Source organism: Perca fluviatilis, chromosome 1, assembly GCF_010015445.1.
Source record: "Perca fluviatilis chromosome 1, GENO_Pfluv_1.0, whole genome shotgun sequence".
NCBI classification, from domain to species: Eukaryota; Metazoa; Chordata; class Actinopteri; order Perciformes; family Percidae; genus Perca; species Perca fluviatilis.
In genome coordinates this window covers 43966057-43993619 of record NC_053112.1, presented here as the reverse complement: position 1 = coordinate 43993619, position 27563 = coordinate 43966057, and the positions used below count along the sequence as shown (strand labels likewise).

General features: G+C 40.2%; 1 protein-coding gene across 9 annotated transcripts in view; it reads left to right on the top strand.

Moving 5' to 3' along the window:
* The window catches only part of tenm3 (teneurin transmembrane protein 3), a 294603-nt gene that overhangs the window by 258026 nt on the left and 9014 nt on the right, over positions 1-27563 (top strand). For all 9 annotated transcript variants that reach the window (XM_039800537.1, XM_039800527.1, XM_039800511.1 and 6 more), the window contains 8 exons: positions 94-272; positions 8648-8752; positions 11037-11167; positions 14731-14900; positions 16459-16585; positions 24661-24858; positions 25250-25309; positions 25991-26335. In XM_039800537.1, coding sequence (XP_039656471.1) covers positions 94-272; positions 8648-8752; positions 11037-11167; positions 14731-14900; positions 16459-16585; positions 24661-24858; positions 25250-25309; positions 25991-26335 — 1315 coding nt within the window. The remainder of the gene's footprint in view (positions 1-93; positions 273-8647; positions 8753-11036; positions 11168-14730; positions 14901-16458; positions 16586-24660; positions 24859-25249; positions 25310-25990; positions 26336-27563) is intronic.

The following is a 27563-nucleotide window of genomic DNA, read 5'->3' as shown; positions in this document are numbered from 1 at the left end:
ATATTTTTTTACAGGGTTCCATAAAGCACATTACATTAATGGAAACTAATGTCCCTTTATTCCTCCCTCCCTGCGTCCTCACTGTCCTTGCAGCTATGACAGCGAGGGTCGTCTGACTAATGTGACCTTCCCCACCGGCGTGGTGACCAATCTCCACGGCGACATGTCGTCAGGGGCTGTTGCTGTGGACATTGAGACGTCAGGGAGAGATGAGGACGTTTCCATCACAACCAACCTTTCATCAATAGACTCCTTCTACACTCTGGTGCAAGGTAAGGCACTTACACAAGTGTGTGTGTGTGTGTGTGTGTGAATGCCTTTGTAATGTAAATCACACTGTATGATATTGTTCCTGTAGAAACGAGTTCTGTGTGTTCTCTATTCAACATTTTTCAACATGTTATTTTTTTCTTCAATGGAAAAATTGAAATCACTGACGGCTGGCTGTGATTCAGATGAATATGAATCACTGTGGAAGAAGCCCAGCTTGTGTTCGAGGATCAATCATTATCTCAACCAATTCTTAATCACATTTAAGAAGATGCAAGATGTCACACAATGTACAGTCTACAAAGAAGACAATAGTGTTTTATGAAACATTTAGACAAATCTGCAACATCACTGCTGTGTGTTTAACGTGCTATCAGGGTCAGGAGACAATGGCTGAAAAGTCAGCTACCCCATGTAGAGATTGCCTTAACACAGGGGTGTCAAACTCAACTTCACTAAGGGCCACACTGGAAAATGAGAATCACATCCAGGGTCAGATGTAAAGTTCATATAACTTTTCCCGCTTCGGTCCCCCTACAGGTTGGAAGCGGAATTGTCCCATTATGTCTCATTCGAACTACAGATCCATTACCCAATCTGGCAAACTTGCATAGTGCAAAGTGAATGCAGAAGTGCCGTTCACCCTCTTACGAGTTGTTGAACCACTGAAATGATTTTGGAAACATTATTTTAAGTTACAAAAAGTTCTCTAGTGTTGCTTTAAGAGAAAAGTCAAATATCTTTGAGTGTATTATTGTATGTCTTATAAAGTCTTCTCACTTACAGTTTGGTCGACATAAAGTCCTAAAAATGTCAGAAAAAAGTTCCTTACTGATCATAGAAAAACAGAAAAAGGTAGCAAAAGCGACAAAAACATCGGGAAAGAAAACAAGGAAAAGCCTCCAAAAAAGTTGGAAAAGCACCAAAAAACCCTCTGAAAAAGAGACAAAAACGTAGAAAAAAGCGACAAAACATTAAAAGTGCTCTAAGCGATGTTGCGGTTTTTTAGGCTACAACATTTTTTGTCACATACAGCAAACATCTCCTCACTATCCGCTAGCTGCCTGTCCCCTGAACACACTGTAAAAAATGCGGTCTCTGTAGACAGCCCAGGCTCCACAAACAACAACAGAAACAAACTGGCCAACCTGCACCACCAAACATAACAAACAGTGTTCCAGTGTTCCAGCCAATAACCGACAAGAAGGATTTGGGGCTGGGGGGGTGGGGGGTTAGTGCGCGGAAGCACAGAAGGGAGGGAGAGGGGACGGTATGAGGAGGAGGGAGGGGAGAGCTAGCCTTGTTTTGTTTGAAAATACTTTGAACGACAACAAGAAGTGCCGTCACCCAACATAGCTTAGAGCACCTTTAAAAAAAGCGATATGCGGGCCGGATCAAAATATGCAAAGGGCCGGATTTGGCCCTCGGGCCTTGAGTTTGACACATTTGCCTTAACAGCATTATACATATAGCTTCACCCTGGTAATTCAGACATTTCTCAGCTTTGTAGCTCATGATCTTTAGCCACCACCAGTCCTGGCACTTTCCCAGGGTAACACTCCAGATAATCAAATCTATATTTCTCTGTCCAATTGCCAAATTGTGAAATGTTTTATTCAGATTGCTTTCCACAATATGACCCTGTGGCTCAGGGGAATGCACCGTGGGACCACTGTACTGTATGTACTGAGCTACAGTTAACAGTATCAACGCATTCTCATGAACGGGTCCGTATGATATCGTACGAAAATGTATGCACACCAAAACGTGGTTTACACGCATTTCCTGGGTGAAAGACTTTAGTTTTCCCCAGGAAGTGAACTCCGCTCTCTGGCTTGAAAGTCCTGCATGTTAACGCTCACCTATCCACCCCGACCTCCTCCCTACGCGGCCAGCCGCGTTTTTATACAGCGGCCGTCAATGTAGTGAATACAGCAAAAAAACACGGAATGCTTACGAATTACAGTTCTTAACTTTTGGTTGCTTTTTGAACGAATGGTTCATGATCAAGGTCTAAGTGAATTCCATTTCGCAATACAGACCTTTGTTCTTATCCATAACCATTAACTACTTGCTAACCTAACTGAAAGAAAGAAAAAAAGTGTAGATGTGCAGATGTGGACACAGTGGCCCTCATTTATCAACCTAACGTAGAAACCAGCGCAGATATGAGCACAGAAATCATCTTACGACAGGCTTCACGTGTGATTCATGAAAAGTTCGTATCACACCAATCACAAGGTAAGAATGCGGAATGGAATCACTGATGCCGTAGTAAATCGCACAGCTGAAGTTTATTTAATTTATACATCCTTGACATACTGTATGTATGCTCTAGTCCTAATAGTAATATACAGGCTTAAATTGCAATCTCTTACATGGTGTACCTATATTTAATTAAACGCACAGTAGCAGAGTTTATGCAGTGTCTTTTATTTTACTTGTTTTAGTCTTTTTTTCATGAGTCAGAGCCAGGCAACCGTGAGCTGGCATCGGGTCATCTGGCTCCATCACTACATTTATGGCACCCTGTTTTCCTGCGCGATGTTGTGGAGAACCCTACAGGCTAAAACAATGTTGCAGACTTTTTCTGCCATGTATATTGGGGTCCCCCCCGCTGATGCAAGACACAATCATCTGCCCTTAATCAATCCGATGGAGCGCTCCACGTGGCCCGTGTGCATACGTGTCCACTGTTGTACCGGCGCATAAAGGTCTTCTAAAAGAGCCAGATGCCGATAAGTGATAACTTCTCCTTCTCCTGTTAAACTGATTATATGCTGCACCGCAAGTCCACACTGACTCGAAAACTTGCGTACACGAATTTAAACTTGACGTGAGATTTGATCGTGGCCTCAGCTCACGTCCATATTGATAAATGCCGAGCTTTGCGTTGAAATGACCATACGCCGGTTTTACGCTTGTTTTCTGTCGTACGTATGTTTCGTAAATGAGGGCCAGTATCATGAAGAGCTGTAAAATGTTGTGCTATTCAGTACATTAGCCCTGCAACAAATACTACCTTTTTAAAAATTATTTTTTTCCTGTCGAAATATCAGGGTCAATCACACCAGCACCTTTTTTCACATGTAGAGATGTTACCTGAACTTGAGTACCGGCCGATACGGAGTACTGATATGATTGCTATCATTGTTGTATGGCCTTAAACCCTTTATGATACATGAACAAAATACAGAGAATGAATGCCATAGAAGCTTTTTTATTATCAAGTTTGACAGTCAGTCATAACGGAAAAAGAACATGAATGAACTACTTTAAAGTAAAACATTTCAGAGGTAAATTACGTGGTATTGGATCGATCTTGCGTACTTGCCGATACCGATACCAACATTTTAGGCGGTATCGGTAGCTGTTTTCGGATAATGGCATTGGTATCGGAACAACTCTAGTCATAAGTACATTTAATGTTTTTTTTGTTTCAATTTTAAATCTTTTGAGGATAGACCTGAGATGAGGAAGTGAGTTAGGGATTGATCCGTCAATGCATCCTCTCAGATAATTCTAGATTTGAGTGGGAACTGCAAAAGGAAGAAAAAAGCTTTCACCATCCTTATGATCCTTCACATCAGATATCCCGCATAAATGCCTAGGGAAAACAATAATTTAGCACTGATGCCCTTGTTAAATCTGAACTACTGAGCCAGTTGAAGCGTGGCCTCGAGTGGCTGGCAGCATTTGTTTCAGAGCGAGCTACACGTGTCCTGAGTGTGAGGGACAGAGTAGATACTCCCTCACAGCAGAGCAGGTATTGATCAGAATGTAATAAGTTATTCAAAGCCATCGACAAGTTTAGCATTCCTCTATATCAATACATGTACATTATTTATTTGTTTCGCCTCCTCCCTTTCATCTAAACTGCCCAGTGTGCCAGTGTGCATGTGGTCTAGGTAATGTGAAATCACATTGGGTGTAGCTGCAGCCCAGAAATGGGAAACAAGCTAATGTAGCTGCTGTATTTTGTCCTTTTGATGTTGTTGTGGATTGGATCCCAATGCATTATCATGTTCTGTCTCTCCCCATTCATAACATATTGTACAAAGCCTTTCTTTTGTGCTGGAAAATTGATGTGGGTGGGTAGGAGTGAAGGATCAAATCCACCCAGCTGATCCACCCCAAAATATTAAACCACAACATGCAATCCCCGTCAAACAATGACCGAACAGTGGTTGCTGTTTGCAGGAGTCATATTTTGGACAGCTTTAAAAGGCTAACCCTCCTGTAATCCTCAGGGTCAATTTGACCACTATCAATGTTTAAATCCTCTAAAAAAAGGGCCTGTCATCATTTGTTTTGCTTCATATTGAATGACTTTTCCTCATTTAAAGGGTAACTAGCGTTTTTTTTCAACCTGGACCCTATTTTCCTATGGCTGGCTGTGATTCAGATGAATATGAATCACTGTGGAAGAAGCCCAGCTTGTGTTCGAGGATCAATCATTATCTCAACCAATTCTTAATCACATTAAAGAAGATGCAAGATGTCCCACAATGTACAGTCTACAAAGAAGACAATAGTGTTTTATGAAACATTTAGACAATCTGCAACATCACTGCTGTGTGTTTAACGTGCTATCAGGGTCAGGAGACAATGGCTGAAAAGTCAGCTACCCCATGTAGAGATTGCCTTAACACAGGGGTGTCAAACTCAACTTCACTAAGGGCCACACTGGAAAATGAGAATCACATCCAGGGTCAGATGTAAAGTTCATATAACTTTTCCCGCTTCGGTCCCCCTACAGGTTGGAAGCGGAATTGTCCCATTATGTCTCATTCGAACTACAGATCCATTACCCAATCTGGCAAACTTGCATAGTGCAAAGTGAATGCAGAAGTGCCGTTCACCATCTTACAAGTTGTTGAACCACTGAAATGATTTTGGAAACATTATTTTAAGTTACAAAAAGTTCTCTAGTTTTGCTTTAAGAGAAAAGTCAAATATCTTTGAGCGTATTATTGTATGTATTATTGTATGTCTTATAAAGTCTTCTCACTTACAGTTTGGTCGCCATAAAGTCCTAAAAATGTCAGAAAAAAGTTCCTTATTGATCATACAAAAACAGAAAAAGGTAGCAAAAGCTTCATATTGAATGACTTTTCCTCATTTAAAGGGTAACTAGTGTTTTTTTTTCAACCTGGACCCTATTTTCCTATGTTTTTGTGTCTAAGTGACTGATGGGAACAACAGTCTTTGATATTGGTCCAGTATTAAGAGAGATCGCTGGAGTTGGCAGCGGAGAAACAAGCTACAATGTAAGTTAATAGGACAATTGTCCAGCTTGTATTTACCTTCACAACAGTGCTCGTTTTGCCACTGACAGGCTCAGACTAATATTCTAAGTGTCTGACCACATCATGGAAAGGATCCCTACAGAGATAGACCTTTAAAACCTCTTTGAGACCTTTCTGTTTAACCAGAAACAGCTCTGAAGTCGCTTGCGCTAAACCCACCAGACTCCATTTAAAAAAGCAATACTTTTAGTGTGTATAGAGCCAGCATATTTTCACTAGAGGTGGGAATCACCAGAGGCCTCACGATACGATATCATCCCGATACTTATGTCACGATACGAAATTATTGCGATTTTAAACACATTGCAATATTCTTTTACAACTTGAAATATTCCCAATTTCAAATGTTGTCCCCCAAAAGGAAACTTTGCCAACATCTGTTTTATCTAAAAATATACATTTCAAAATATCGCGATACTATGCTGTATCGATTTTTTCCCCCACCCCTAATTTGTCAATCGGTAAACTATGTGTTTATTTCAACCAAAACTACAGTTGTGATTGTTGGAACAGTGAAAAGACGACCCAAAACGGCTTTTGATAGTTTTATTTTTTCTGTCGACTTTGAATGAAGTGTATATAAGATGCTAAAGTTACTGTTTATTTACATGGAGTCTGATGGGTTTAGCGAACACAATTTTGCAGATGTTTAAAACAAGGATCTTACTCTTTAACAGAAAGGTCGACCTTAGAAATCCTTTCCATAATGTTGTCAGACACTTACAATATTAATCTGAGCCTGTCAGTGGGAAAACGCACTTTATGAACGTAAATACAAGCTGGACAATTGCCCCATTAACTTACATTGTAGCTTGTTTGTAGCTGCCGACCGCAGCGATCTTGCTTAATACTGGACCAGTATTAGACACAAAAACATAGGAAAATAGGGTCCAGGTTGGAAAAAACGGTAGTTACCCTATAATGAGGACAACTAGGTAAACATAAAATTAACATGATGATACATTTTCAATGCCCTGTACACATTTTGTATGCATCAGTGTTCCTTGGGATCAATTTGACCCCAGGCCTTTTAGCTGTATAAAACATATAGCAAATATGAACATTTACACACTTTTGTTAGGTTTGTTTTGGCTGATGTTGAGGTCACTATCACATGTACTCTTTAGGTCCATAACCTGCCATAAACATACCTGTAGTAGTGCGAAAACCCCTGATATCCCACAGCGTGAGGGAGGGGACATATTGTACCTGCGAGGACATTGATACTTCACACAACATAGAGGAGGGACAAACATATAAAAGCTTGAACAGCAGTTTTCTTAACCATTTCTCTTGGTGCTCTGTGTGCTCTCTCTTCATACTCTCTCCATTGAAAATGACCTCCAAGCAACGTTTTTTGAATGTTGAGAAGGATCATGATTATGAGGCATCCTCCTCTGATGAGAATTAAACTATTAGGGTCTCTCAACCACCAGCAGATGACATATTACCCTTCCAAATATGGAATGGAATGGAATCATGGTCCCTCTCCCTACTTGAAGTGTATTGGGACAGTTGAAAAAGACTTGGATGGGACCCACTTGCAATCCTACAGTTGCATATTTTGTCATAAAGGGTATTCTGGATGTATACAGTACGGTGGGGTTGGAGGGGGGGGTATGTTTTATCTACAGGGGTATTTAGGTAGTCAACAAAGAAACATAAAGTACAATTGGGTGATAATATTAATTACATTCATTTTCTGGATGTTTAAATTGCTGGGTGTTAGTATTTTTCTTTTTCTTTTTAACTTGGCCTTGAAAAATGATCTCAATAAAGTCGACGTAAAAAGTATTTTTTTTAGTTTTTAAAAAGACAATCATTCAAAAAAGAATAATTTACCTGATGGCATGTCAGAAGCAAAAAGGGAGAAGTAAAATATCTATAGCCTAGAGAGCCTCTATCTCTTTCTTACTCTCTCTCTCTCTCTCTCTCTCTCACACACACACACACACACACACACACACACACACACACACACACACACACACACACACACACACACACACACACAAAGAGCCATTAGTCCTGCGAGAGGTCAAGGGGAACCTAATTAAAAGAGGCTGCGGAATGTTAATACCTGCTCTGTGCTCCATTAGCAGGTTCAAACGCTGCCCACCAAAATTAATTCTACTGTTTTCTCTCTTTACATCCCTGTATCGCCCTCCCTCTGTCACTTGTACTTGCTCTCCTCCTCTCTTTGTCTTTTTTTTCTCTCTCCTTCCCCTCAATTCAGTTTAAGTGACTTCTTTCACTGCAGACATTTTGGCCTGTCATGGTAGAAAAAGCACGGATGACTGCATTCCATTTAGGTGCGATAGTTCCAGGTTGCTGGTATTGTGCATGCTGGCTCACTGTCATGACTTACTGGGACACTTGGATGGAACTGAGCCATGGTTAACAAAATGCATTTCACCTGTGCTTTTCCTGCTATGACAAGTTGCTTAAAATGCCCCCTCGACTGCTCCACTTGCCTCCCTTCCTCGCGTCTTAGTCCCTCCCACCGAGGAGGCACGGGAGAGACGCGAGGACGTCCTTTCCTGTTTATCAGTATTTTAAGCCCCCAACGTCTCCTTCCAGGCAGCGCTGCCGGGAAGGCACTAGGATTAGGCAATGGTTATGGTTAGGGTTAAGGTTAGGGTTAGGTGCCTTGAAGTCAACGCTCGCAGCGCTGCCTGGAAGGAGACGTTGGGGGCTTAAAACACCACTGAGCTCCTTTCCTCTGAAGCGTCACATGAATCTGTCAGCTGTTTGGGCGGAGTTAGCAACTCCTTCAGCTGCACGTCTTCTGGGAAGGCTGCTCACTGTATCCTCGCCTATAGCTCCTCGATGATCCCTCCTCGATGCTCGCTCCTCTGTCCTCAGGGCAGAAATAAGAGCTTTGAGAGACAGCCTTCACCGAAGAGGGACAGAACAACTTCCGGTTCAGCCCGAGGACCGAGGAGTCGAGGAGCTATCAAATAAGGGCCATGAGAAGCACCTAAAATGTCTGCTGTGGGAAAAGTCTATTGATAATATGTTTTTGAATAAATTCATGATAATTGTCTCTCTGTCTTTCTGTCATATAGACCAGCTTCGTAACAGCTACCAGGTGGGTAATGACCATTCACTGAGGGTCATCTATGCCAATGGGATGGACACACACTACCAGACAGAGCCCCATATACTGGCAGGTATGAAGTTTTGAGCACATTACCCAGAATGTATAATGTGGACTAATCAGAGGTGTCATGTCAAAAGGATTATGTTACAGATTGGTTGACATTGGTTAAATTACTTTAGCTTGCTTTACACTATGCAGTATGTGTATAGGCTATCTTCATGAATAGCTTATGAGTTATGAATTGCTCAGTGCGCTGTGTATCAGATTTCCATGTAAATGTGTTAAGCTAAGAGTTTTTGTGTCGCATGCTCTGTCAGAAGCCTTTTGCCAATAAAGCTCTCTGCAGGTAAACACCATGTGAAGGGCCTGTTTGTGAAAAGGATCATAGTAGGATATCCGTGTCAGTGTGATGTTCTCTGTTCTACTCCGACACTCGGTGCAGGCCACTGCATTTCCAGCTGTAGCGATACAGTGTTTTCAGCTCACCGTTTGATTTGACACAATAGGATTGGATTTTCTCTGAGAGTATCAGAAAATCATCATAATAATAACACAAAGTATCACATGTTAACCCTCTGAGGACAAAAGATGCACCGGCGCGTCCAAACAATGTTTGACAAAACTCCTACTCAAAAAGCGATATTACAATATCTAATTTCAGACATTTATCTACGATTTCTATCATATATTACAGTACTTTGTGAACCTAAGACTTTGGTAAACTCATTTTAAGCACCAAAACAATTCATGCAACACATCATTAAGGTTTGTTTTAAAAAGAGATTTGAGGACTTTCAAAAAGCCTTCAACGTTTCAAATTATCTCTTTACACATGGCTCTAGAAAAAATGTGCCACTATACGGAAAGCTGAGTGTGTTCATTTTGATATGAAACACATTGTGATCAATTATATGCAAATACCTTAAAAAGGTAAATTTAAGAAATTATGTGAAAATGCCCTTTTTTTAACCTCAGAGGGTTAATGCCTTTGATCTAATGCTTTTTCAAGTCGTACCAGTGTTTTCACACTTTAGTCCATTTACTGCTTTTATATTACTGTATATTTGTCTTTGTTCGCTGACTATTTTCCAATGCACCACAGTAGTGTGTCTATGTTTTTAGATAGCCACTGGTTTGCATTCATGACCGTACAGTGTAAAAAACATGTGCTGCATGTACTGTAGGTCATCTGTCATAATAAATATGTCATGTTATCATTGCATGGTGATGAAGTGCAGACTTTTAGGATTTACAAGCCTGCATTAGCAGCTGACCTACCAAACTGCAGCAATATAACATTCACAACAATAAATACAGAAGAGATGCTTACAGTGATTAATGATCAACTCAAGTGTCAAATCTCTGCAGGCTCATTTTCATATAATGGCCCAAAGCTAAAACACTACAGCATGCTTTTGAACATGGTTAGTAGAAGTTAAAATTGATTTATATGATATGTGATTTGCATTAAATGGACTACATTAAAATATTTAAACCATATGCAAAGCCCATCTTGAGATCTAAGTCAGAGTCTGAAGTGGTAGACATTAAACCTTGCAGAGAGGCTTCTGTAAATTATTAAATTCGATACTGGCATGTACTATGTAGGGCTGGGTATTGTTTAAAGGATACCTATACCCTTAAAGTGATACAGATACCAATAATACTTCATGTGATACCTTTTTTTTAACTTCATTTGATACCCATCATGTGAATGGATGCACACATTTGCGTAACATGCCGCCATTACTAGCTGCTGCAGTATTGGGCCAATCGCACGTCACATTAAATTGAAGAACGCTTGCGGTGATTGGCTGCGAGCAAAACCACACAAGTAATCATTATTTTCTAGACCTGAGTACAAAAAGGATCGGATTCAGGTATGGTTTGACTAATGAAGTTCCAAAACTTCTTGGTACTGGGTTATTTTAGCCCAAAGTATTGAGTACTGATACCCAGCCCTAACTATGTTGCACTTGATAAAGAAAAGAGCTCAGTAATATATTAGATTACTAGCATGATTAGGATGATCTGCCATGCACTGTAAAAAGATGCAGCTTCACAGGTAGTGCACAAGGTACAATACCCAGGATATTGCAATGAAGTTAGAAACAATCTAAAAAAGAGCAATAGTTTGATTTCCTTTACAGGGAGTGACTCATAAGTCAAACTGTCAAATAAACTAAGCATTCAGGAGGCACCACTCTAACATTTACACACACAGCAGATGTGATGTGTGTAAACAGCACATATTGATGCACTGCTTGTTTTACTTTGCATATTCTGTTTTTTTTTGTTGTTTTTTTCCAGTATGATATTGTTGGTATTCATGTCTTTTTCATTTCCATTTCTAGGTGCTGCTAACCCAACTGTGGCCCGACGCAACATGACGCTGCCGGGAGAGAATGGCCAAAACCTGGTGGAGTGGAGGTTCAGGAAGGAACAGACACGTGGAAAAGTCATTGTCTTTGGTAGAAAGCTCAGGGTGAGTGCTCTACAAGAAAAGTGAACAATAGAAAGCCTTTTCATTGCTGACTGCTGATCTACAAGCGCTGGCATTATTTCTTAAATGATAGAGAAAATAGGGTTAGACTGACATGCATCTTATTTAATTGAAAATGGGATTTGGATTAGTCCATGTTGTCCAATGGATAGGGACCAGTTTAATTAATCATGTATTTATTGTATAAATACATGATTACTATCACAGGGATAGCACATGCTGTATACACTTAGAGAATTTAAATTCACCTGCATGTGTTTTGACTGTTTGAAACCCAAACACAGACGGTGAGAGAACATACTGTGCACTGCACACAGTGTGGCCCCAGCTGGACATTAGATGTAAATCCACCACATTATTGCTTTAATGCAACACTGCTCACAAACTCACTGAGTCCTATGACTCCTATCATTTTGTCCCCCTCTGTGAGCAGCTTGATGTGGGCTACATAGGGGTTTCTTGTTCTGTGACTGTTGTTCTTACAAGCTATTTGAAGAGAAGGAAGGGACAGTGATTTGTCTGCAGCGCTTGAATATTGCATGAAGTTCTCTCTAACTAGCCCAGTCTAATAGGAGGAAACTCTACAGTCATGTGGCCTCTGGAGAGTTTGATCCACACAGCGGTGCCATTCTCAGCATGGTCCAATGAACCCTAATGAATGTAACCGCATGGGTGGTCAACTAGCGGTAATGGGGAGTGTTGTATTGTGAGCTAGCAATAATGAGTTGCAGGCAGATGTGGTTTTGAAAATAGGTGTGCAAAGGTGAGCATACATATAGTTTACTGTATGTGTCAGCTACATGTTTGTGTGTCGTGTGTATGAGAATTTGTCTTCACTAACACAATGACAGTCCAGCTGTGCTGCAGCAGCAGCAAGATGCCAATTTGAGGCATTAGTGATTGAGGGGCTGGATGAACAGCAGTGAACTTTAGTCCAGCCATTCCGCTAAATGCTAATATTCATAATGTTTTTATACGGTGTGCTAACCCTATTGAGGAATGTGCATTGAGCACAAGATGCGAGTGAATGGGAAACTGCATGGTAGAGCAGCTTGTTGGATGAAATAATGAAAACGCCTACTCTCGGACACAGAGTGTCCACGGCGGCAAGTTTTATGAAATGAATTGAATGTAGGACAGTGGGGGGGCGGCCTCTAGCTCGCCCAGTAAGAGCGTTCTCCCCAGTCCGACCTGCTGCCCTTTGCTGCGTGTCATTCCCCATCTCTCTCCCCTTTCATATCTATCCACTGTCTAATAAAGGGAAAAAGCCCCAAAAAATAATCTTAAAAAAAAGAAAAGAATGTAGGACAGTGGTGATGGGATTTTTAATCCTGACATGTTAGTTTATTATTATAGTATTTTTTTATTCGCAATAATGTATGGGTGAAAGACATACAGTGGATTCAAACTATGATGCAAAGTCAGTAGGACTGTCTCAAATATAATTTTTTGTGCTTCGAAGCTTCGGTACTAATCAATTGCTAATATTCAAAGCTTCTGATCAGGACTCAGCCGGCCAGCGTGCAGTGGAATTACGCACGCCTGAACGACAGCCGGCTGCTGCAGTATAACCACACGGATGTCTACACATCAGACTGCTCTGTTATAACTCAACATTTCTCCGTTCTCGGCTGAGCTGGACAGAACAGCGCTGCGTGAATTAGCCAGCGGCTAGCAGACATTTAGCTGCTCAATCCCGACAAAACACCACAGAGAATTTCAGCCTGCAATGCGCATTTTTTGAAAGTTTGTTTTATGTAACTGTTTGCATTTTTTGAGGATTCTGATATTACAGTTTTGAAAGAAAAAGAAATATTCAAATCCCCAAAATGAAACCTTCCCAGCGAACCAATATGCAAGTAGTCCAATATTGAGGGCCAGCCCTAAAAATCTGTAGATAGTTCATGGGCTTGGCGCTCTTGCTTACCATACAAGGACCCAGAAAGGGACTACAGTGAGAAAAACCCAGGATGTGCTGAACTTGGCTTGAGATTGGGTTGATGACCAAACCTGTAGTTGTACAGTAAATACACCCCAGACATTCTTCCAGTCGTGCCTTTCTATTCTAGGTAGTTAGGTAAAGTGATCTATGCAAAGGGAAGCAGGACTATCAGAGAGTCCTATGTGGTACGTTGAAATAGAAGTCTGGGTTTGCTCCGCTCCATTATGAACATGACAGGCCATGCCAATCTGCAAAATGATTTGTTTCCCCTGATATGGTGTGGCTCACACTCTGCATGGCTTTTGGCTGTTATCCAGTCTTGTTTCTCCTCCAGCTGGCAACAAGCCACCGTCCCAATATTCTTCTTCTCTGGCTCCTTTATTCACCTCGCTGCATTCAACTGGTGCTAATTTACGAATGAATGAGTGGCTAAATGAAAAGATGAGAAAAGTGACTCTTGAACATTTTCCAGCAAGACTCTCTCTTTAATGAAACGGGTCTGTAAAACAGTCGTTTGGCTAATTCTTAGTATTTCCCTTGCTTCAAGGAGTCATAAGGTGAGTTTATCTCTGACCCTGGGTTATCTGTCTTCGTAAATCGGAGTTTGAACAAACAGCACGTCATTTAGAAAGCGCTAAAGAGTGGCCAGCTGGCTCAGTGATGCTACAGTGTTTCATTGGTCTTGGATCAGAAGTTTGTTTTAATTCACTGCCTGAGGTGCATATGTTGAATTGAACAGCCAGTTATTAACAAGAATGTAATAATTTAACAGCTGGGCTTATTTATTGTTTGTCTGTTTAGCCAGCTGGCTAATCCTTTATTCTGAAGCATTCTCATTGTTATATTTATTATATCTTATTTTGTGGACCAATAATTTAAAAGAAGAGAAAAACAGACTTCGTTGAGTCGTTGTCTGTCCCCTGTCACTCTGTTGATTGGTCGGTCTGTCTGTGCAGATTGTCAGGAAATTAGCTGGTTGATTCCCTTAGGTTTTGGTAACCTTTTGCTCCATCACTGATTTCCACATGTACAGAAAAAATATCTAAATCTAACGGGCAAACTTTCATGATCTGAGCATGGTCATGCTACCCAAAAGATCAACTCTTTCTATTTTAGACACACCAAACATTTCATAACAGGTGAACGTCGTGGGTGGCGCTAAGCCTCGGATGCAGCAACCGTGCCCTTGCAAAATAGATCGTGGAGATAGCGGAAGGAAAAGGACAATGCCTCTGACATCTGGCGCGTCTTAGGCTTTATCCCAGCACTGTACATCCGGTAGGCCAGGCTAGGGCAAATGTAACTATTTTAATCAATTTACTGATATGGCTCTCAGAATAAACCAGTGTTGTTTGATGGATAGAATAGAACGCTTTTCTATTGTGGGATGAAATCAACATTGCAGCATGTAGTGGCCTTTAACGGCCGTTATGATTTTATTCATGTTCACACTTTGAAGGGAGCATAGCAGGGATTCAGCATATCCGCAGGTAATATAATCAGTGTCAGATACTAAGCATTCCATGTTTCAGCTGATCAAAGATGTATATGATCACAAGAGTTTCTTTATTCATTGGTTGTTTGTTTGTCTCCACCCCTTCAGGTGAACGGTAGGAACTTGCTGTCTGTGGATTACGATCGGTCCTTGCGAACAGAGAAGATTTATGATGACCACAGGAAGTTCCTGCTGAAGATCATCTATGACACGCAGGGCCATCCGACACTCTGGGTTCCCAGCAGCAAGCTACTGTCAGTGAACTTGACATACTCCAGGTAAGTGCTTCTATAATGGGGCAATTTGTGATTTTAGGGTGTCCTCCACCTACTTCACTCAATTACAGAAAGCTGTAATGTATAGGTTAAAGACTAGATAGACTAGTGCCATTGGGCTCTGAAGGTATTTCTACTGTATGCATGGCCTTGGAAATCTAACGCACCTGATTGTACACATTACATTACACTTGTTGTCCACACCCTGACTTAGATGGATGGATAGATAGATAGATGGATGGATGGATGGATGGATAGATAGATAGATAGATAGATAGTTAGTTAGTTAGTTAGTTAGTTAGTTTAGTTAGTTAGTTAGTTAGTTAGTTAGTTAGTTAGTTAGTTAGTTAGTTAGTTTAGCAACTTGTAGGTTGAGTTAGTTGAGGGGAGGTTTTGTCCAGCACCACATTTCTGGCCAATGTAAAAAGAAGAAACAAATAACTCTCACACGCAGTAGATTCTGTCGAGGTATTGTGGTTAACATGAAAATTCTGTGAAGCAAACCTTCGTCCTCCTTCCACATCAACAGAGAAAGGCTTGTCAACAGATCTATGGCCTTCCTAATGGCAGCAAAATCTTAAAAGCGCTGGCCGAGCATTTCCCCATTTTTCCAGATACACTCACCGGCCACTTTATTAGGTACACTAATCCAATACAAAAGGTCTGCCATGAATTCTACTCTCACAAAGTTCAATTTTTTTATTTATTATTGATGTCATTATTAAGGTGTTGTACTGGCGTGCATTATATTGAAAGGGGTTTAAAACATTTTGTCCACCCCGAGGGGGCAAAATATTAGAAACATTGGACTGACAAAGCCTCTTTGATATAGAAAAAGTGTGCAAACAATGTGCCCATGTGGTGATAGTGACACATAGTGTTCACAATAAGAACTGCATTTTAATAGATGTATAACTCGTGGGTCATATAAATGAAGGCGTTAGGCTGCATACGGCCCACGGGGCATAGTTTGGACACCTACAGTCTATAGGTGTCTGAAAAATGCCCTAAAACTGTTTTGGGTGTTGTGCTGACCGCCTGATGTCATTTAGGTCGAGGTTGTATATGAATCGGGATTGCATGTATTGTGACTTTAAAGCCTCTGAACACCCACACAGGTGATTTCACTTATTCTGGCTGATTAGACCTCTGCTCAGGTTGAAGGTGGGTCGGAGCTTTGATGGGAATTTATTAGGTCACAAATCTTTTCTACCAGTAAGAATGATACAGCTCTAATTTGTCTCTCCCTAGTCTCGCATTGCCACCTTCCTCCACAGCGCTGCGGAGGAAGGTCTGGCTAGTCCACACAGCATTCCGGGATGGGAGAAAAACATGCTCTGGTTTATTGGCATTTCTTTAAACCAATCACTATCGTCTTGGTGCGGTGCTAAGCGCCGGACGGAGCCACGGCGCCTCTGCAAAATAGCCTCGGGAAGGAACTTGTTTTGGTGGAACGTGTTGTTTTAGGACGTTTTTTTTAATTTATCAATTGACAGTGACACGGCTTGAATGGCCACATTTTAACCTGTGTGTGTGTGTGTGTGTGTATGTGTGTGTATAGTACTGGTCAGGTGACAGGCCTCCAGAGGGGTCCAACCACAGAGAGGTGGGAGTACGACAGTCAGGGAAGAATCATCTCTCGAGTCTTTGCTGACGGAAAGACGTGGAGCTACACTTACTTGGATAAGGTACAGGAGGACACACTGAAAGCCATGCACACACATCACTAACTACAGTATACACAATACACAACATAAACCATTTAGTTTGACAGACTTTCACTTCAAAGGCTTTAATTAGGAACAGATGTGTGCATGTATCATCGATGTATCATCACTGTGTGAGTATCAATCTTTATGTATATTCTGTGTATTTCATGATGAACGAGACAGAAAAAGTCTCCCATTTTTTTTAATGATGTAGTGCTGCAAATGCGTTACCTTTGTGTTATTACAGCATACTCAAGGATAATCAAATACCACACACGCATGCTCACACTCACACACTCTCACACACACACACACACACTCTCACACTCTCTCTCAACGAGGAACTGTGATAGAGATGCTACTTAACTCTGCAGAGACATGATGAAAAAAAAAAGATAAATGACATGCCAAAGTACAGACACACACACACACACACACACAGTTTGTTCTGGGGTTTTTTTCACACACAAAGCAAGGTTACTGCGTTTTCTATAAATTCTGGTCAAAGTAAGCAACACTAATTGAAGCTTTTCCCTTGAGTAAAATGTACTGTCACGAAGTTAGTGAGGATAACAACCAGCCACAAAGACTGTACTTACAAACAGACAGCTCACTCCCTCTAGAGAGAGGAGTTTCATAGGATGTCATAGTTTATATAGCTTGGATTTTATAGCTAATTTAGCACTGGCTCTTTTCTCTTTATTTCAATGTGAATGGAACTTACTGGTTGAGGACACCAATCAAGTCAATAAGCTGTCCGTGTGCAATGAAATGGGCAGGCTTACAGTGACACTGGATGGTAATTCAATATTGTGTAATGACAAATTGGCATCTGTTAACTTACACTTGGAAGTTTTTCCCAATGACCACAGTGCTCCCAGGGGGTAGAGAGAGACATTTCACTGTTGAAAATAGATGGCTTTAAAATGTATGACTTTCTTATGGAGAAAAGAGGAGTAAAGGTGTACAGAGCAATAAAAACTCTCTTAGCAGTAGGTTAGTATATGGCTGGACCATGTAAATTGTTACAGGGATAGTAAGTGGTGGTGTTTACAATGTGAATATAGATTTTACATGTTCATCTGTAGTAGTGCTGACCACACATGCGATGTAAACATGCGCAATGAACACATCGCAAAAGATGCAATGAATAAGAAAAATTATTTTATTTAGGAATGGGTACCGAAACCTGGTTTTAAACGGGCCCGGGGCTAAGAATAGTATTTGTCATCATGCTGCATCATCTCCCTGCTCTGTGTCAGGGCATGTATGAAGTGTATCTTGCACCCGTCGCGGCGCAAAGCCTGACGCAAGTGTCTTTGCTATTTTAAGACCATCCAGCGCCCACGTTGTTTAAATAGCAAATGCACCTGTGCCCATCTGTGCGCCCATGGGCGTGCTGGTCTTACAGGGAGGTGTGTTCAGGTGCATTCTTGGCGTATTGCTATCTTGAGGCAGCGGAAAGTGATCGCGCCATTGACCAACAAAAACCTGGTCTAAAGTCAATAGCGCAGCATTTCATTGTTATTTTAACAGCGCATTAGTAAAATGTGCCTAGGCCCGTGCACAGCGCGTGCCCACTATGCTTGTTACACACAGAGGGACGCTCAGCAGCATTCAAACATGCAAAAGATTATAAAGAAAAATATTACAATGTGAGTAGTATTATTATATGATCTGCTCACGTGCTTTCACTTCACGCACGAGCAGATCAGTTTCTTCTCCAGAAAATCTCTCCTTCCTGCTCAGCAAATCCGCCATCATAATAGCGATGCGCCAAGGTACAAACGCGCCCGGCTTCAAAGGTCCAATATGTAATATATTTACTGTAATAAATCCAAAAATTACCCCAATGCATCATTAGATATTAAGGAAACATGCTAAGTTGAAATACTATATTTTCTGACAACAATGCTAATGCCAGTATTTTCTCCTTTCTGAATTTCTGCTTGTGTTTTGGCCTGTGTGTTGTTATCAACGGCCCAGTTTGACAGCCAGGCCGGGTTGCCAGATGTAACTGTAATTAAACGTCAACCCAGCGCGCTACAGCTGTAACGTTAGTACAGCCATGAAAGCAGCAAACAAACAAACAGGATCAACGGAGATAGATTCTACCCGACCTAAAAAAAAACTTGGCATGTTTCTAACAGTTGCGTGACCAGAGACGTAACAAACTCCAAAGGATGCAGAGTTGACTAATTTCCTCCTGAAGAGGTAAGCATTAGCTTCAGGCTAATTTATCACGGCTACAATGGACGGGCATTTTATGTCATTTCAACATTTGTGTTCTCACATTGAATTATATAGCTAGAGTACCCGAGTTGGTTACTCGCAAAAACAATTGAGACATAGCCAGTAAAATGATCCCGACTGGTCCTGGCTAACGCCGCCATGCTAACCCTTATTATTTTAAGCCAAGAGAGGTGGGCTGTAAATCAGGAAGAGAGGACCATGAGTTTGCAGTGTTTTTAGCGATTGTTGTCGTAATTCTAAGCCAATGAAGTGTGTTCAGTTGGGTAGAGAGGATGGCAAGGTAGTGTTATTTTTAGCATCTCTCACTGTAATTCTAAGCCGAGGAAGTGTGTCTGTCCGTCTGTTGAGCAATTGTGCTGTTGCAGCAATCGTCTTTTTTGTCCGTGACGCTGAGCAAATCTTGCAAGAAAAAAACCCTGATAATCTATTATAAATTATATAGAACACATTATATATCATATAAACGATCTGATTCTGATAAATTATATAATATTCTGCTGAAACATTGTAATCAGGGCTTTAAATTAACTTTCGTAATCACCAGCCAACATGGCTAGTAGATTTTTAAAGTTACCCGACAATCAGAGTTTTTTTCACTAGCCAAATTGTCAATTTAAAGCCCTGTTGTAATCAATTTCAGCATTTTTATTTTGGCAGGTAAACTAAATGGTAAATGGAATCGCGGTACAAATGATACACATGAAAGAACGACATTAAGTCCCCTCAGCATTTATATTTGTCTCTCCATCTCTCTCGTGTGCAGTGTTCGTTTCAGTTCAACAGACATCACACAACCTGCCATCTGATCATGCACATTCACACCAACCTATAAAAATAATACAATTGTGGCCGGGTTAGCTCAGTTTGTTGAGCAGGCGCACATATATAGAGGTTTACTCCTCGACGCAGCGGCTGCAGGTTCAACTCCGACCTGTGGCTCTTTGCTGTATGTCATTTCCCCCTCTCTCTCCCCATTCATGTCTGCATCTGTCCTGTGGAATTAAATTAAATGCCCCAAAAAATAATCAATAAATAAATAATACAATTTAGAAACGTCATATTAATAACATTCCTGATATTATTATAGCGTGCACACACAAGACTCCCATGTCGGGACACAACTTTTATAGTCAGACAGAGAGTGTGATTAGTTTCCCTTCCATTTCTGATATTTTACACATATGAATGGATGAATGCTGTGGGCCTGCATACTTCAGTGTGATTTTAAGTGATTCATAAGTGCATGTGAGTGAATATTGGCGTGCAAATGAGTTTCTACAGGTATGTCCCATTCATTGTTTCATTACGCTTCACAGCCATCATGTAAATGTGTCCATTCGGCCGTGGAGGAGAGTACCAACGTTAATCGGCGTTGCTCCTGGTGAATAAAGGGGGTGTTTTTGTGAAGAAAAAAAAAATCCCATCTGTTTGGTTTTCTAAACGGTATTCTACCATTATAACAATATAGTATATAATATAATGTGCACCATAGGTATTCAGGAAAAGCCAAGGCAGGAAAATGTAACTATAGGTCAATTTAAGTGTTAAAAATAACTAAGGCTGTTGTTCTTGTGGTTTGTTGAGGACAGTCTCAAATTATATATCCGTTCTTCTTGGAGCCAACATCATAGAGAAAATGTATCTTAGCATCTAAAGAATCGACTGCACCAAGTGTGGTGGTGGTGGTACATGATCAATACCAATGACTTATATTTCTTAGCCAACTGCTGACATGTTTGTCTCTTTCAGAACATCCCATTAGTCACAGATATGGCTCAAGTAATAATTAAAGTAAATTACCAAATGCCCCTTTGTACACAATTCTCTGTGACTGATTTGATCAAAGTTCAATTGATATGTAGGAAACGTAGATTAATATAACAAAGCATGTGATTAGTTATAATAGACATTTTGATGATCTAAATAATTCAATTCAATTCAATTTTATTTATAGTATCAAATCATAACAAGAGTTATCTCAAGACACTTTACAGATAGAGTAGGTCTAGACCACACTCTATAATTTACAAAGACCCAACAATTCCAGTAGTTACCCCAAGAGCAAGCATTTAGTGTGGCGAGGAAAAACTCCCTTTTAGGCAGAAACCTTGAGTGGTGAGTAAAACTCCATTTTAGGGAGAACCCTCAGACAGACCCAGGCTCTTGGTGGGCGGTGTCTGACGGTGCCGGTTGGGGGTGTGGTGAACAGTGGCAATTATAGTAACAATAAAGATAATGGGTCAGTGACTAGAAATAGTAGTTGTAGTTGCAGGGCACTGCAGGGTGTTACAGGATGTAGCAGGGCATAGCAGGACGTAGCAGGGCAAGTATATTTAAAAAAAAAAAATTGTCTATATTGTGAGGAGTTGTGTTAGAGGCAAATAAAAGGGAAAACAGACCCAGAAAACTATGAGGAAGCAAGCAAAGAAAAATTGTCTTTTCTTCATGGTCATTTTTGAGTGGCAGTTTAAAAATTTTTTTCGCAAGACACTAGTCAATAATCAATAAAACATGAGAAACTTACAAAGGGAGAAAGGACTTGAATAAAGACGAGTGAAAGAGAAAGAAGTAGACAAAAGATGAAAAAAAGGGGGTAATGGAAGCCACAAAACAAGGGATCTGATGAGGAGAAAAGAGATCGTTCCCCCCTGGTGAATAAATGAGCCATATTCTATTACTCCATGTGTCACTTTGTGCACACTCTCGCCTTCTCCTGCATTAGTTTTTCATTCACTTCCTTCCTCCATCTGTCACTTTCTTTCCTTGCTGAAAATTCTTCCTGAAAGCCTCTTTGGGAAACAGAGTGTCAAAAAGCAGTATTCATCATGCACAGTGACACACAAACAACATCATAACTGCATCTATATGGATACAACATACTGTAATTTATGGTGAACACCATGAGCGCAGTTGAGTGGGCGGTATACTCATGTATTTCCCTGATACTACAGCAAGCAGCGTAATCATTTCCAGCTGAATCCCAAGAAAGAACAGTCAAATAAATACAAAGGTCGAAACCAACAAAGAAGACATATTTGGGCGATACAAGTTTCAGATATAAAAATCTAAATCAACACTGCAAGAATTAGTTATCTTCCTGGCAACACAAACCCAATGTCATGGTGTATAAAAGACATAAAACACTACTTTAATTCGAGTTTAAAGCAAATGTGCAAAACAAATGCACACAAAAAAACACACTATCACTTCCTCATGAGCCAGTTTAACAGACTCACTCCTGCGACCGGTTCAGTTGGAGGTCAAGATGATCTTTTCCGCCTGCCTGAGGCAAGGAGCACACACCCAGGAGAGCTTGTGGTTTTTTTTCACATTAAAACATCTCCTAGACAAAGAGAGAGTTGCTGCTCTCCCTTCTGATAGATTAGATCTGCATTCTCCTCACATTTCAGATTATCATCCACTACTAATCCACTACAGTGCAGGAGGGTCCCAGAGGATTTGTGAAAGTGATGGCTTTGTCTTTTGTTTTGGACAACTGGAGGAAATTGGTGTCCCATTATTCAACAAAGAAAATCCAATTTCCCTTATCCTGTAGAAGAGCTGTGCGTGCTAAGCCTCAGGCCCCAATGCCGGGCATCCAAGTTGAGGAAAAATGATGTTATAGATCTATGTCCAGCAAACATGTTGTATCATGTTTTAGTGTGAAAGCTGTTTCCTTGACCTGTGTCTGCTTATTGTTAGAAATGTTGGGCTTTTTTTCCTGAAGGTTGGTTGAAAATGTGCAGGCCATAGCCTATTCACTTGCTGCTTTTTCCAAATTGTTTCATAACTGTCCTTGTTTTCTTTGTGTGAGACTGTTCAATAACATTCCCACCTGTGGTCCAGTTCACCAACCGCACAAAAGCACAATCACCAGGAACCGGCTCAGTCAAATACATATTAAGGCCCCAATCAAACAGAGTGTGTTTCAGCAGCCTAGGGCTGCTTTTTGTATTTGTTTTCAATGAGAGTGAAGCGTTTTGCTCACAACTGTTGCGTTGCTGAGTGCGTGGCAGTTTTTGCCCTGAACACCTTCAGCTGAAAAAACCTCCACTCAAAAAACACCTGACATCATTTAACTCCACAGCAAAATAATGTTTCTTGGTTGCCCAGCAAGAATAACAAAACTGCAACTGGTCTGATCGGGGCATCTTCGACAAGGAAGGCAGTGCAGTGCACCTCGCATTTTAAAACCAGCAACCTCCTCTGTCCGATCGCGGCCTAATCTATTATGTAGTAAGCTAAACTACCAAGTCCAGTAAGCATCACTTTTTCAAAAGCCAGTTGATGACCCCATAACAGCCAGCAGTTCCGTCAGACACACTTGCTTCAAGGAATTGACCATTTATAGAAATTGATTATACAACATAATTTGGTGAAAAATGCTCTGTTTTTTGAAGCAGCTGTATTACCAGAGAAGAATGTCAATATTTGATGATTTTGCAAAACCCCACAGTATGTCATATACAGTAAATGTAGACGGTCTATAGGTCTTGATGAAGCCATGCTTACTGTAATTGGTTCCACTCTTACCTTAGAGAGAGACCTCAGACTGAAGTTGCTGATGGTACTCAGTCAAGCCATCTAGACATCAGAAATGGGTTGCCACAGGGGTCTATCCTTGGTCCATTGCTGTTTGAACATAAATTACATAATTCTTCCTAATCGATACTTTAATGTCCATTTTTATGCTGTTGATACAATTCTATATGCCCCAGGCTCCACCCTAGCCCATGCTCTGACTCATCTTCAGTCTGACTTTCATGCTTTTTCAGTTATCACTCCTTAATCACAGACTAGTTTTAAATGCAAAAAAACAAACAAGTACATGGTATTCTCAACCTCAACCAGTAACTCTGAGTTTCGAGCCATTAAAACTCTAAATGGCGTCCATATAACTCTTGCTTAGTTATACAAATACTTAGGAATCTGGCTGGACAGCAGACCGTCATTCAAGATTCATATTGCTTACATCCTTAAACTTTCTTTTTTTTTTTTTTTTTTGCTTTTGTAATATTGTATTATCTATCTATATATATATATATATATATATATATATATATATATATATATATATATATATATATATATATATATATATATATATATACAGTACAGGCCAAAAGTTTGGACACACCTTCTCATTCAGTGTGTTTCTTTATTTTCATGACTATTTACATTGTAGATTCTCACTGAAGGCATCAAAACTATGAAGGAACACATATGGAATTATGTACTTAACAAAAAAGTGTGAAATAACTGAAAACATGTCTTATATTTTAGATTCCTCAAAGTAGCCAACCTTTGCTGTTTTTGATAACTCTCCAAACCCTTGGTGTTCTCTCAATGAGCTTCATGAGGTAGTCACCTGAAATGGTTTTACCTTCACAGGTGTGCTTTGTCAGAGTTAATTAGTGGAATTTTTTCCCTTATTAATAAAAAAGCAAAGGGTGGCTACTTTGAAGAATCTAAAATATAAGACATGTTTTCAGTTAATTCACACTTTTTTAAGTACATAATTCCATATGTGTTCATTCATAGTGTTGATGCCTTCAGTGAGAATCTACAATGTAAATAGTCATGAAAATAAAAAGGAAACGCATTGAATGAGGTGTGTCCAAACTTTTGGCCTGTATATATATATATATATATATATATATATATATATATATATATATATATATCATTACTTATATGGATATTTATATAGGATGTTCACCAACATTGTGCTTCTTCTCGTGTCTTTTACTGCTCTGATGGCATGTTACATGTTTCCCTGTGTTCTGCCCTCTCTCTAACAGTCCATGGTCTTGCTGCTGCACAGCCAGCACCAGTACATCTTTGACTATGACTCTGGGGACCGTCTGTCAGCGGTCACCATGCCCAGTGTGGCTCGGCACACCATGCAGACCATCAGATCCATAGGATACTACAGGAACATCTACACCCCCCCAGAGAGCAACGCCTCTGTTACTGTGGACTACTCTGAAGATGGACAGGTGTGTGAGTGTGTGCATGTGTCTGTGATAAAACTGCCATTCATATCACTTGATAGAATTGTCCCTTCTTTCAGTTATTTTTCTCTTTTTTTACAGCTTTCAACATTTTTCACACCACACACTTGAGTTATAAGTGTTGAGTTACATTTGAGCAGAGATTGTATTTCTACAGTAGCCTACAGTCTATTGTTTTGTGATTGCAGAGCAGCCCAACATTTACATCTCAAGTGCCACCATGGTCAATTCTCACAGTCATGATGAATCTTTAGCGTAGAGTATTGTTCAAGTCTGATCAGTGACCCAGTCATCTGCACATCATTGTAATGATATTAAAACTAAAGGGCTCATCTCTAGTGTGTTAATCTCTCTCTCTCTCTCTTTCTCTCTTTAGCTCCTCAGAGTTGCCCATCTAGGGACTGGCCGCTGTATACTGTACAAATATCGCAGACAGGTATGTGATTTTTCGGAGTTAACATAATTAATAATATATATTTTAGATTTGTTTATATTTAAGTACATGTATAGTTCATTAACAATAAATACAATGTTTTATATTTGTAACAGTTGTCACAGTAGTATCATCCTATCCCTTCTTTGCAATGAAAATTACTATTAAAATGTTTTAAATTATGTAAGTAAAAATTTTATATTTATAGAAAAAAATGGACTATTAGATTCATGTATAATGTGTTCTACAATCCTAATTGTCATTTTCTGTTAAGTCAACCCACATATGAATAGTTGCATATTGTAATGCAACTTTTTCCTAAGATGCTGAACAGGATAATCAGATATAATATAGGGAATAAATGGAAAGAAGATGTAATTTTGCACCGAGACTCAAGTTTTTTTGTATCTCATAAGTCCTGGCAGGGAGAGATAGATACAGCCCGATCCGTGAAGAAACACAGTCAGGTGGACTCTAGGAGAGTGGTGAGGCGTGATATGCATGAGCAGCAGCTGCAGCAGAGACAAACAGGCACTTTGACAGCTTGAATAGACCACTCAAGTTAGGTGATGGCAGTCATTAAAGTTAACTGATGGTGAGGCTGATCCAGGATGAATAGGATCGGATGTTCTACAGAGTCCAATATTGTAAACACATACTGCTCTGTTTTAATTGTCTGATCAGAACAAGCTGGCAGAGATCCTCTATGACTCAACACGGGTCAGTTTCACGTATGATGAGACGGCTGGTGTGCTTAAGACGGTCAACCTGCAGAGTGAAGGCTTCATCTGCTCAATCCGGTATCGCCAGATCGGCCCGCTGGTTGACCGGCAGATATTCCGCTTCAGCGAGGACGGGATGGTGAATGCACGCTTTGACTACACCTACGACAACAGCTTCAGAGTCACCAGCATGCAGGCTGTCATCAACGAGACACCGCTGCCAATTGATCTTTATCAGTTTGATGATATATCTGGGAAGGTGGAGCAGTTTGGGAAATTTGGAGTCATCTATTATGATATCAATCAGGTAAGACAGGATTGGCTGCATTGATGTATATTGTCCTTAAATGATGGTTAAGTAAGAAAACGTACCTCGTAAATCTTGATAAGGTGCATCAGTCGTTGAAGTTAGAGGTGATACTTTGATTTAATAAGGCATTTAAAAGGGACAGTGACAAATCACACTCAGTCGGAACATTAAGGTGAATAAATGACCTATTGTTAGGTGTATGTATTTTGGCATCACCCACAGCCCTCCACCTCCTGATTGGCCTGTAGTTAGTGACATAGTGACATCCCAATAAAAAATCTTAATTGTGTGACTTTACTGTTTGACCCTCCCCAGTCCTTCCAAACTGAGATTTTTCACAGCTGCACCTGGCATCAAGGGTTAGTCAGTGGGGTAGGAGATATGGCTAGAACATCATATCAGAACAATTCTACATTACTGATGATATGACAGAATTATATATTTGACAGCAGATTTAAAATACATCCCTTGTTTTTATTTAGATTATTCACGCTGCAAAAAAAAAATATGTTCAATTTGCACGGGACTAATATTACCAAGGGACCTCATGGGACTTAGACATTTGTGGCAGAATTTTTACTTGACAAAGTACAGACATGGCAAATTCGCAGGGGATTAAGATCACAGACGACCTCCGCAATTATTAGAAATTACTAGATGGCCCCAAGCTATACTAGTCCTGTGCGAATAGACCTTGATAAAGCAAATGCACGTGTAAATGTTTGTATTGGAATGAGAACACTTGAAAGATAAGAAGAAAAAACATTTAAATCTTTATTGTATTGCACCAAGTTGGAAGTAACAGCAAGTAATCTCCCTCCACAGGTAGTGGTTAAATAAGCAGCTATACTGCCACAGCGTCAACAGGCTATTGGTGGACTCTCTCTTGGACCACACAAACCAAACATTTCTTAAATGACAACTCCGTGGGTCTTAAAAAGTCTAAAAAAGTCTACATTTTCAAAATCAAAATTTTAGGACTTAAAAAGTCTTACATTCGCTGAATTATTGGGTTCTAGGTCTTAAATCATTTTAAACAGGTCTTAATTTTCCTACGTCAATGTAACGCTACCTCTAATGCTCACTAAATTGTTCCCATAGCGCTTTAGATTTTTTTTTTTTTATTCTGTGGTGTTGTAGTTCTTTCTGACGCTAGTCCAAATATAACTTTGCTGTATTACGACTACAAATGAGACCAACATGCAACTTATATTCCAGCCAATCG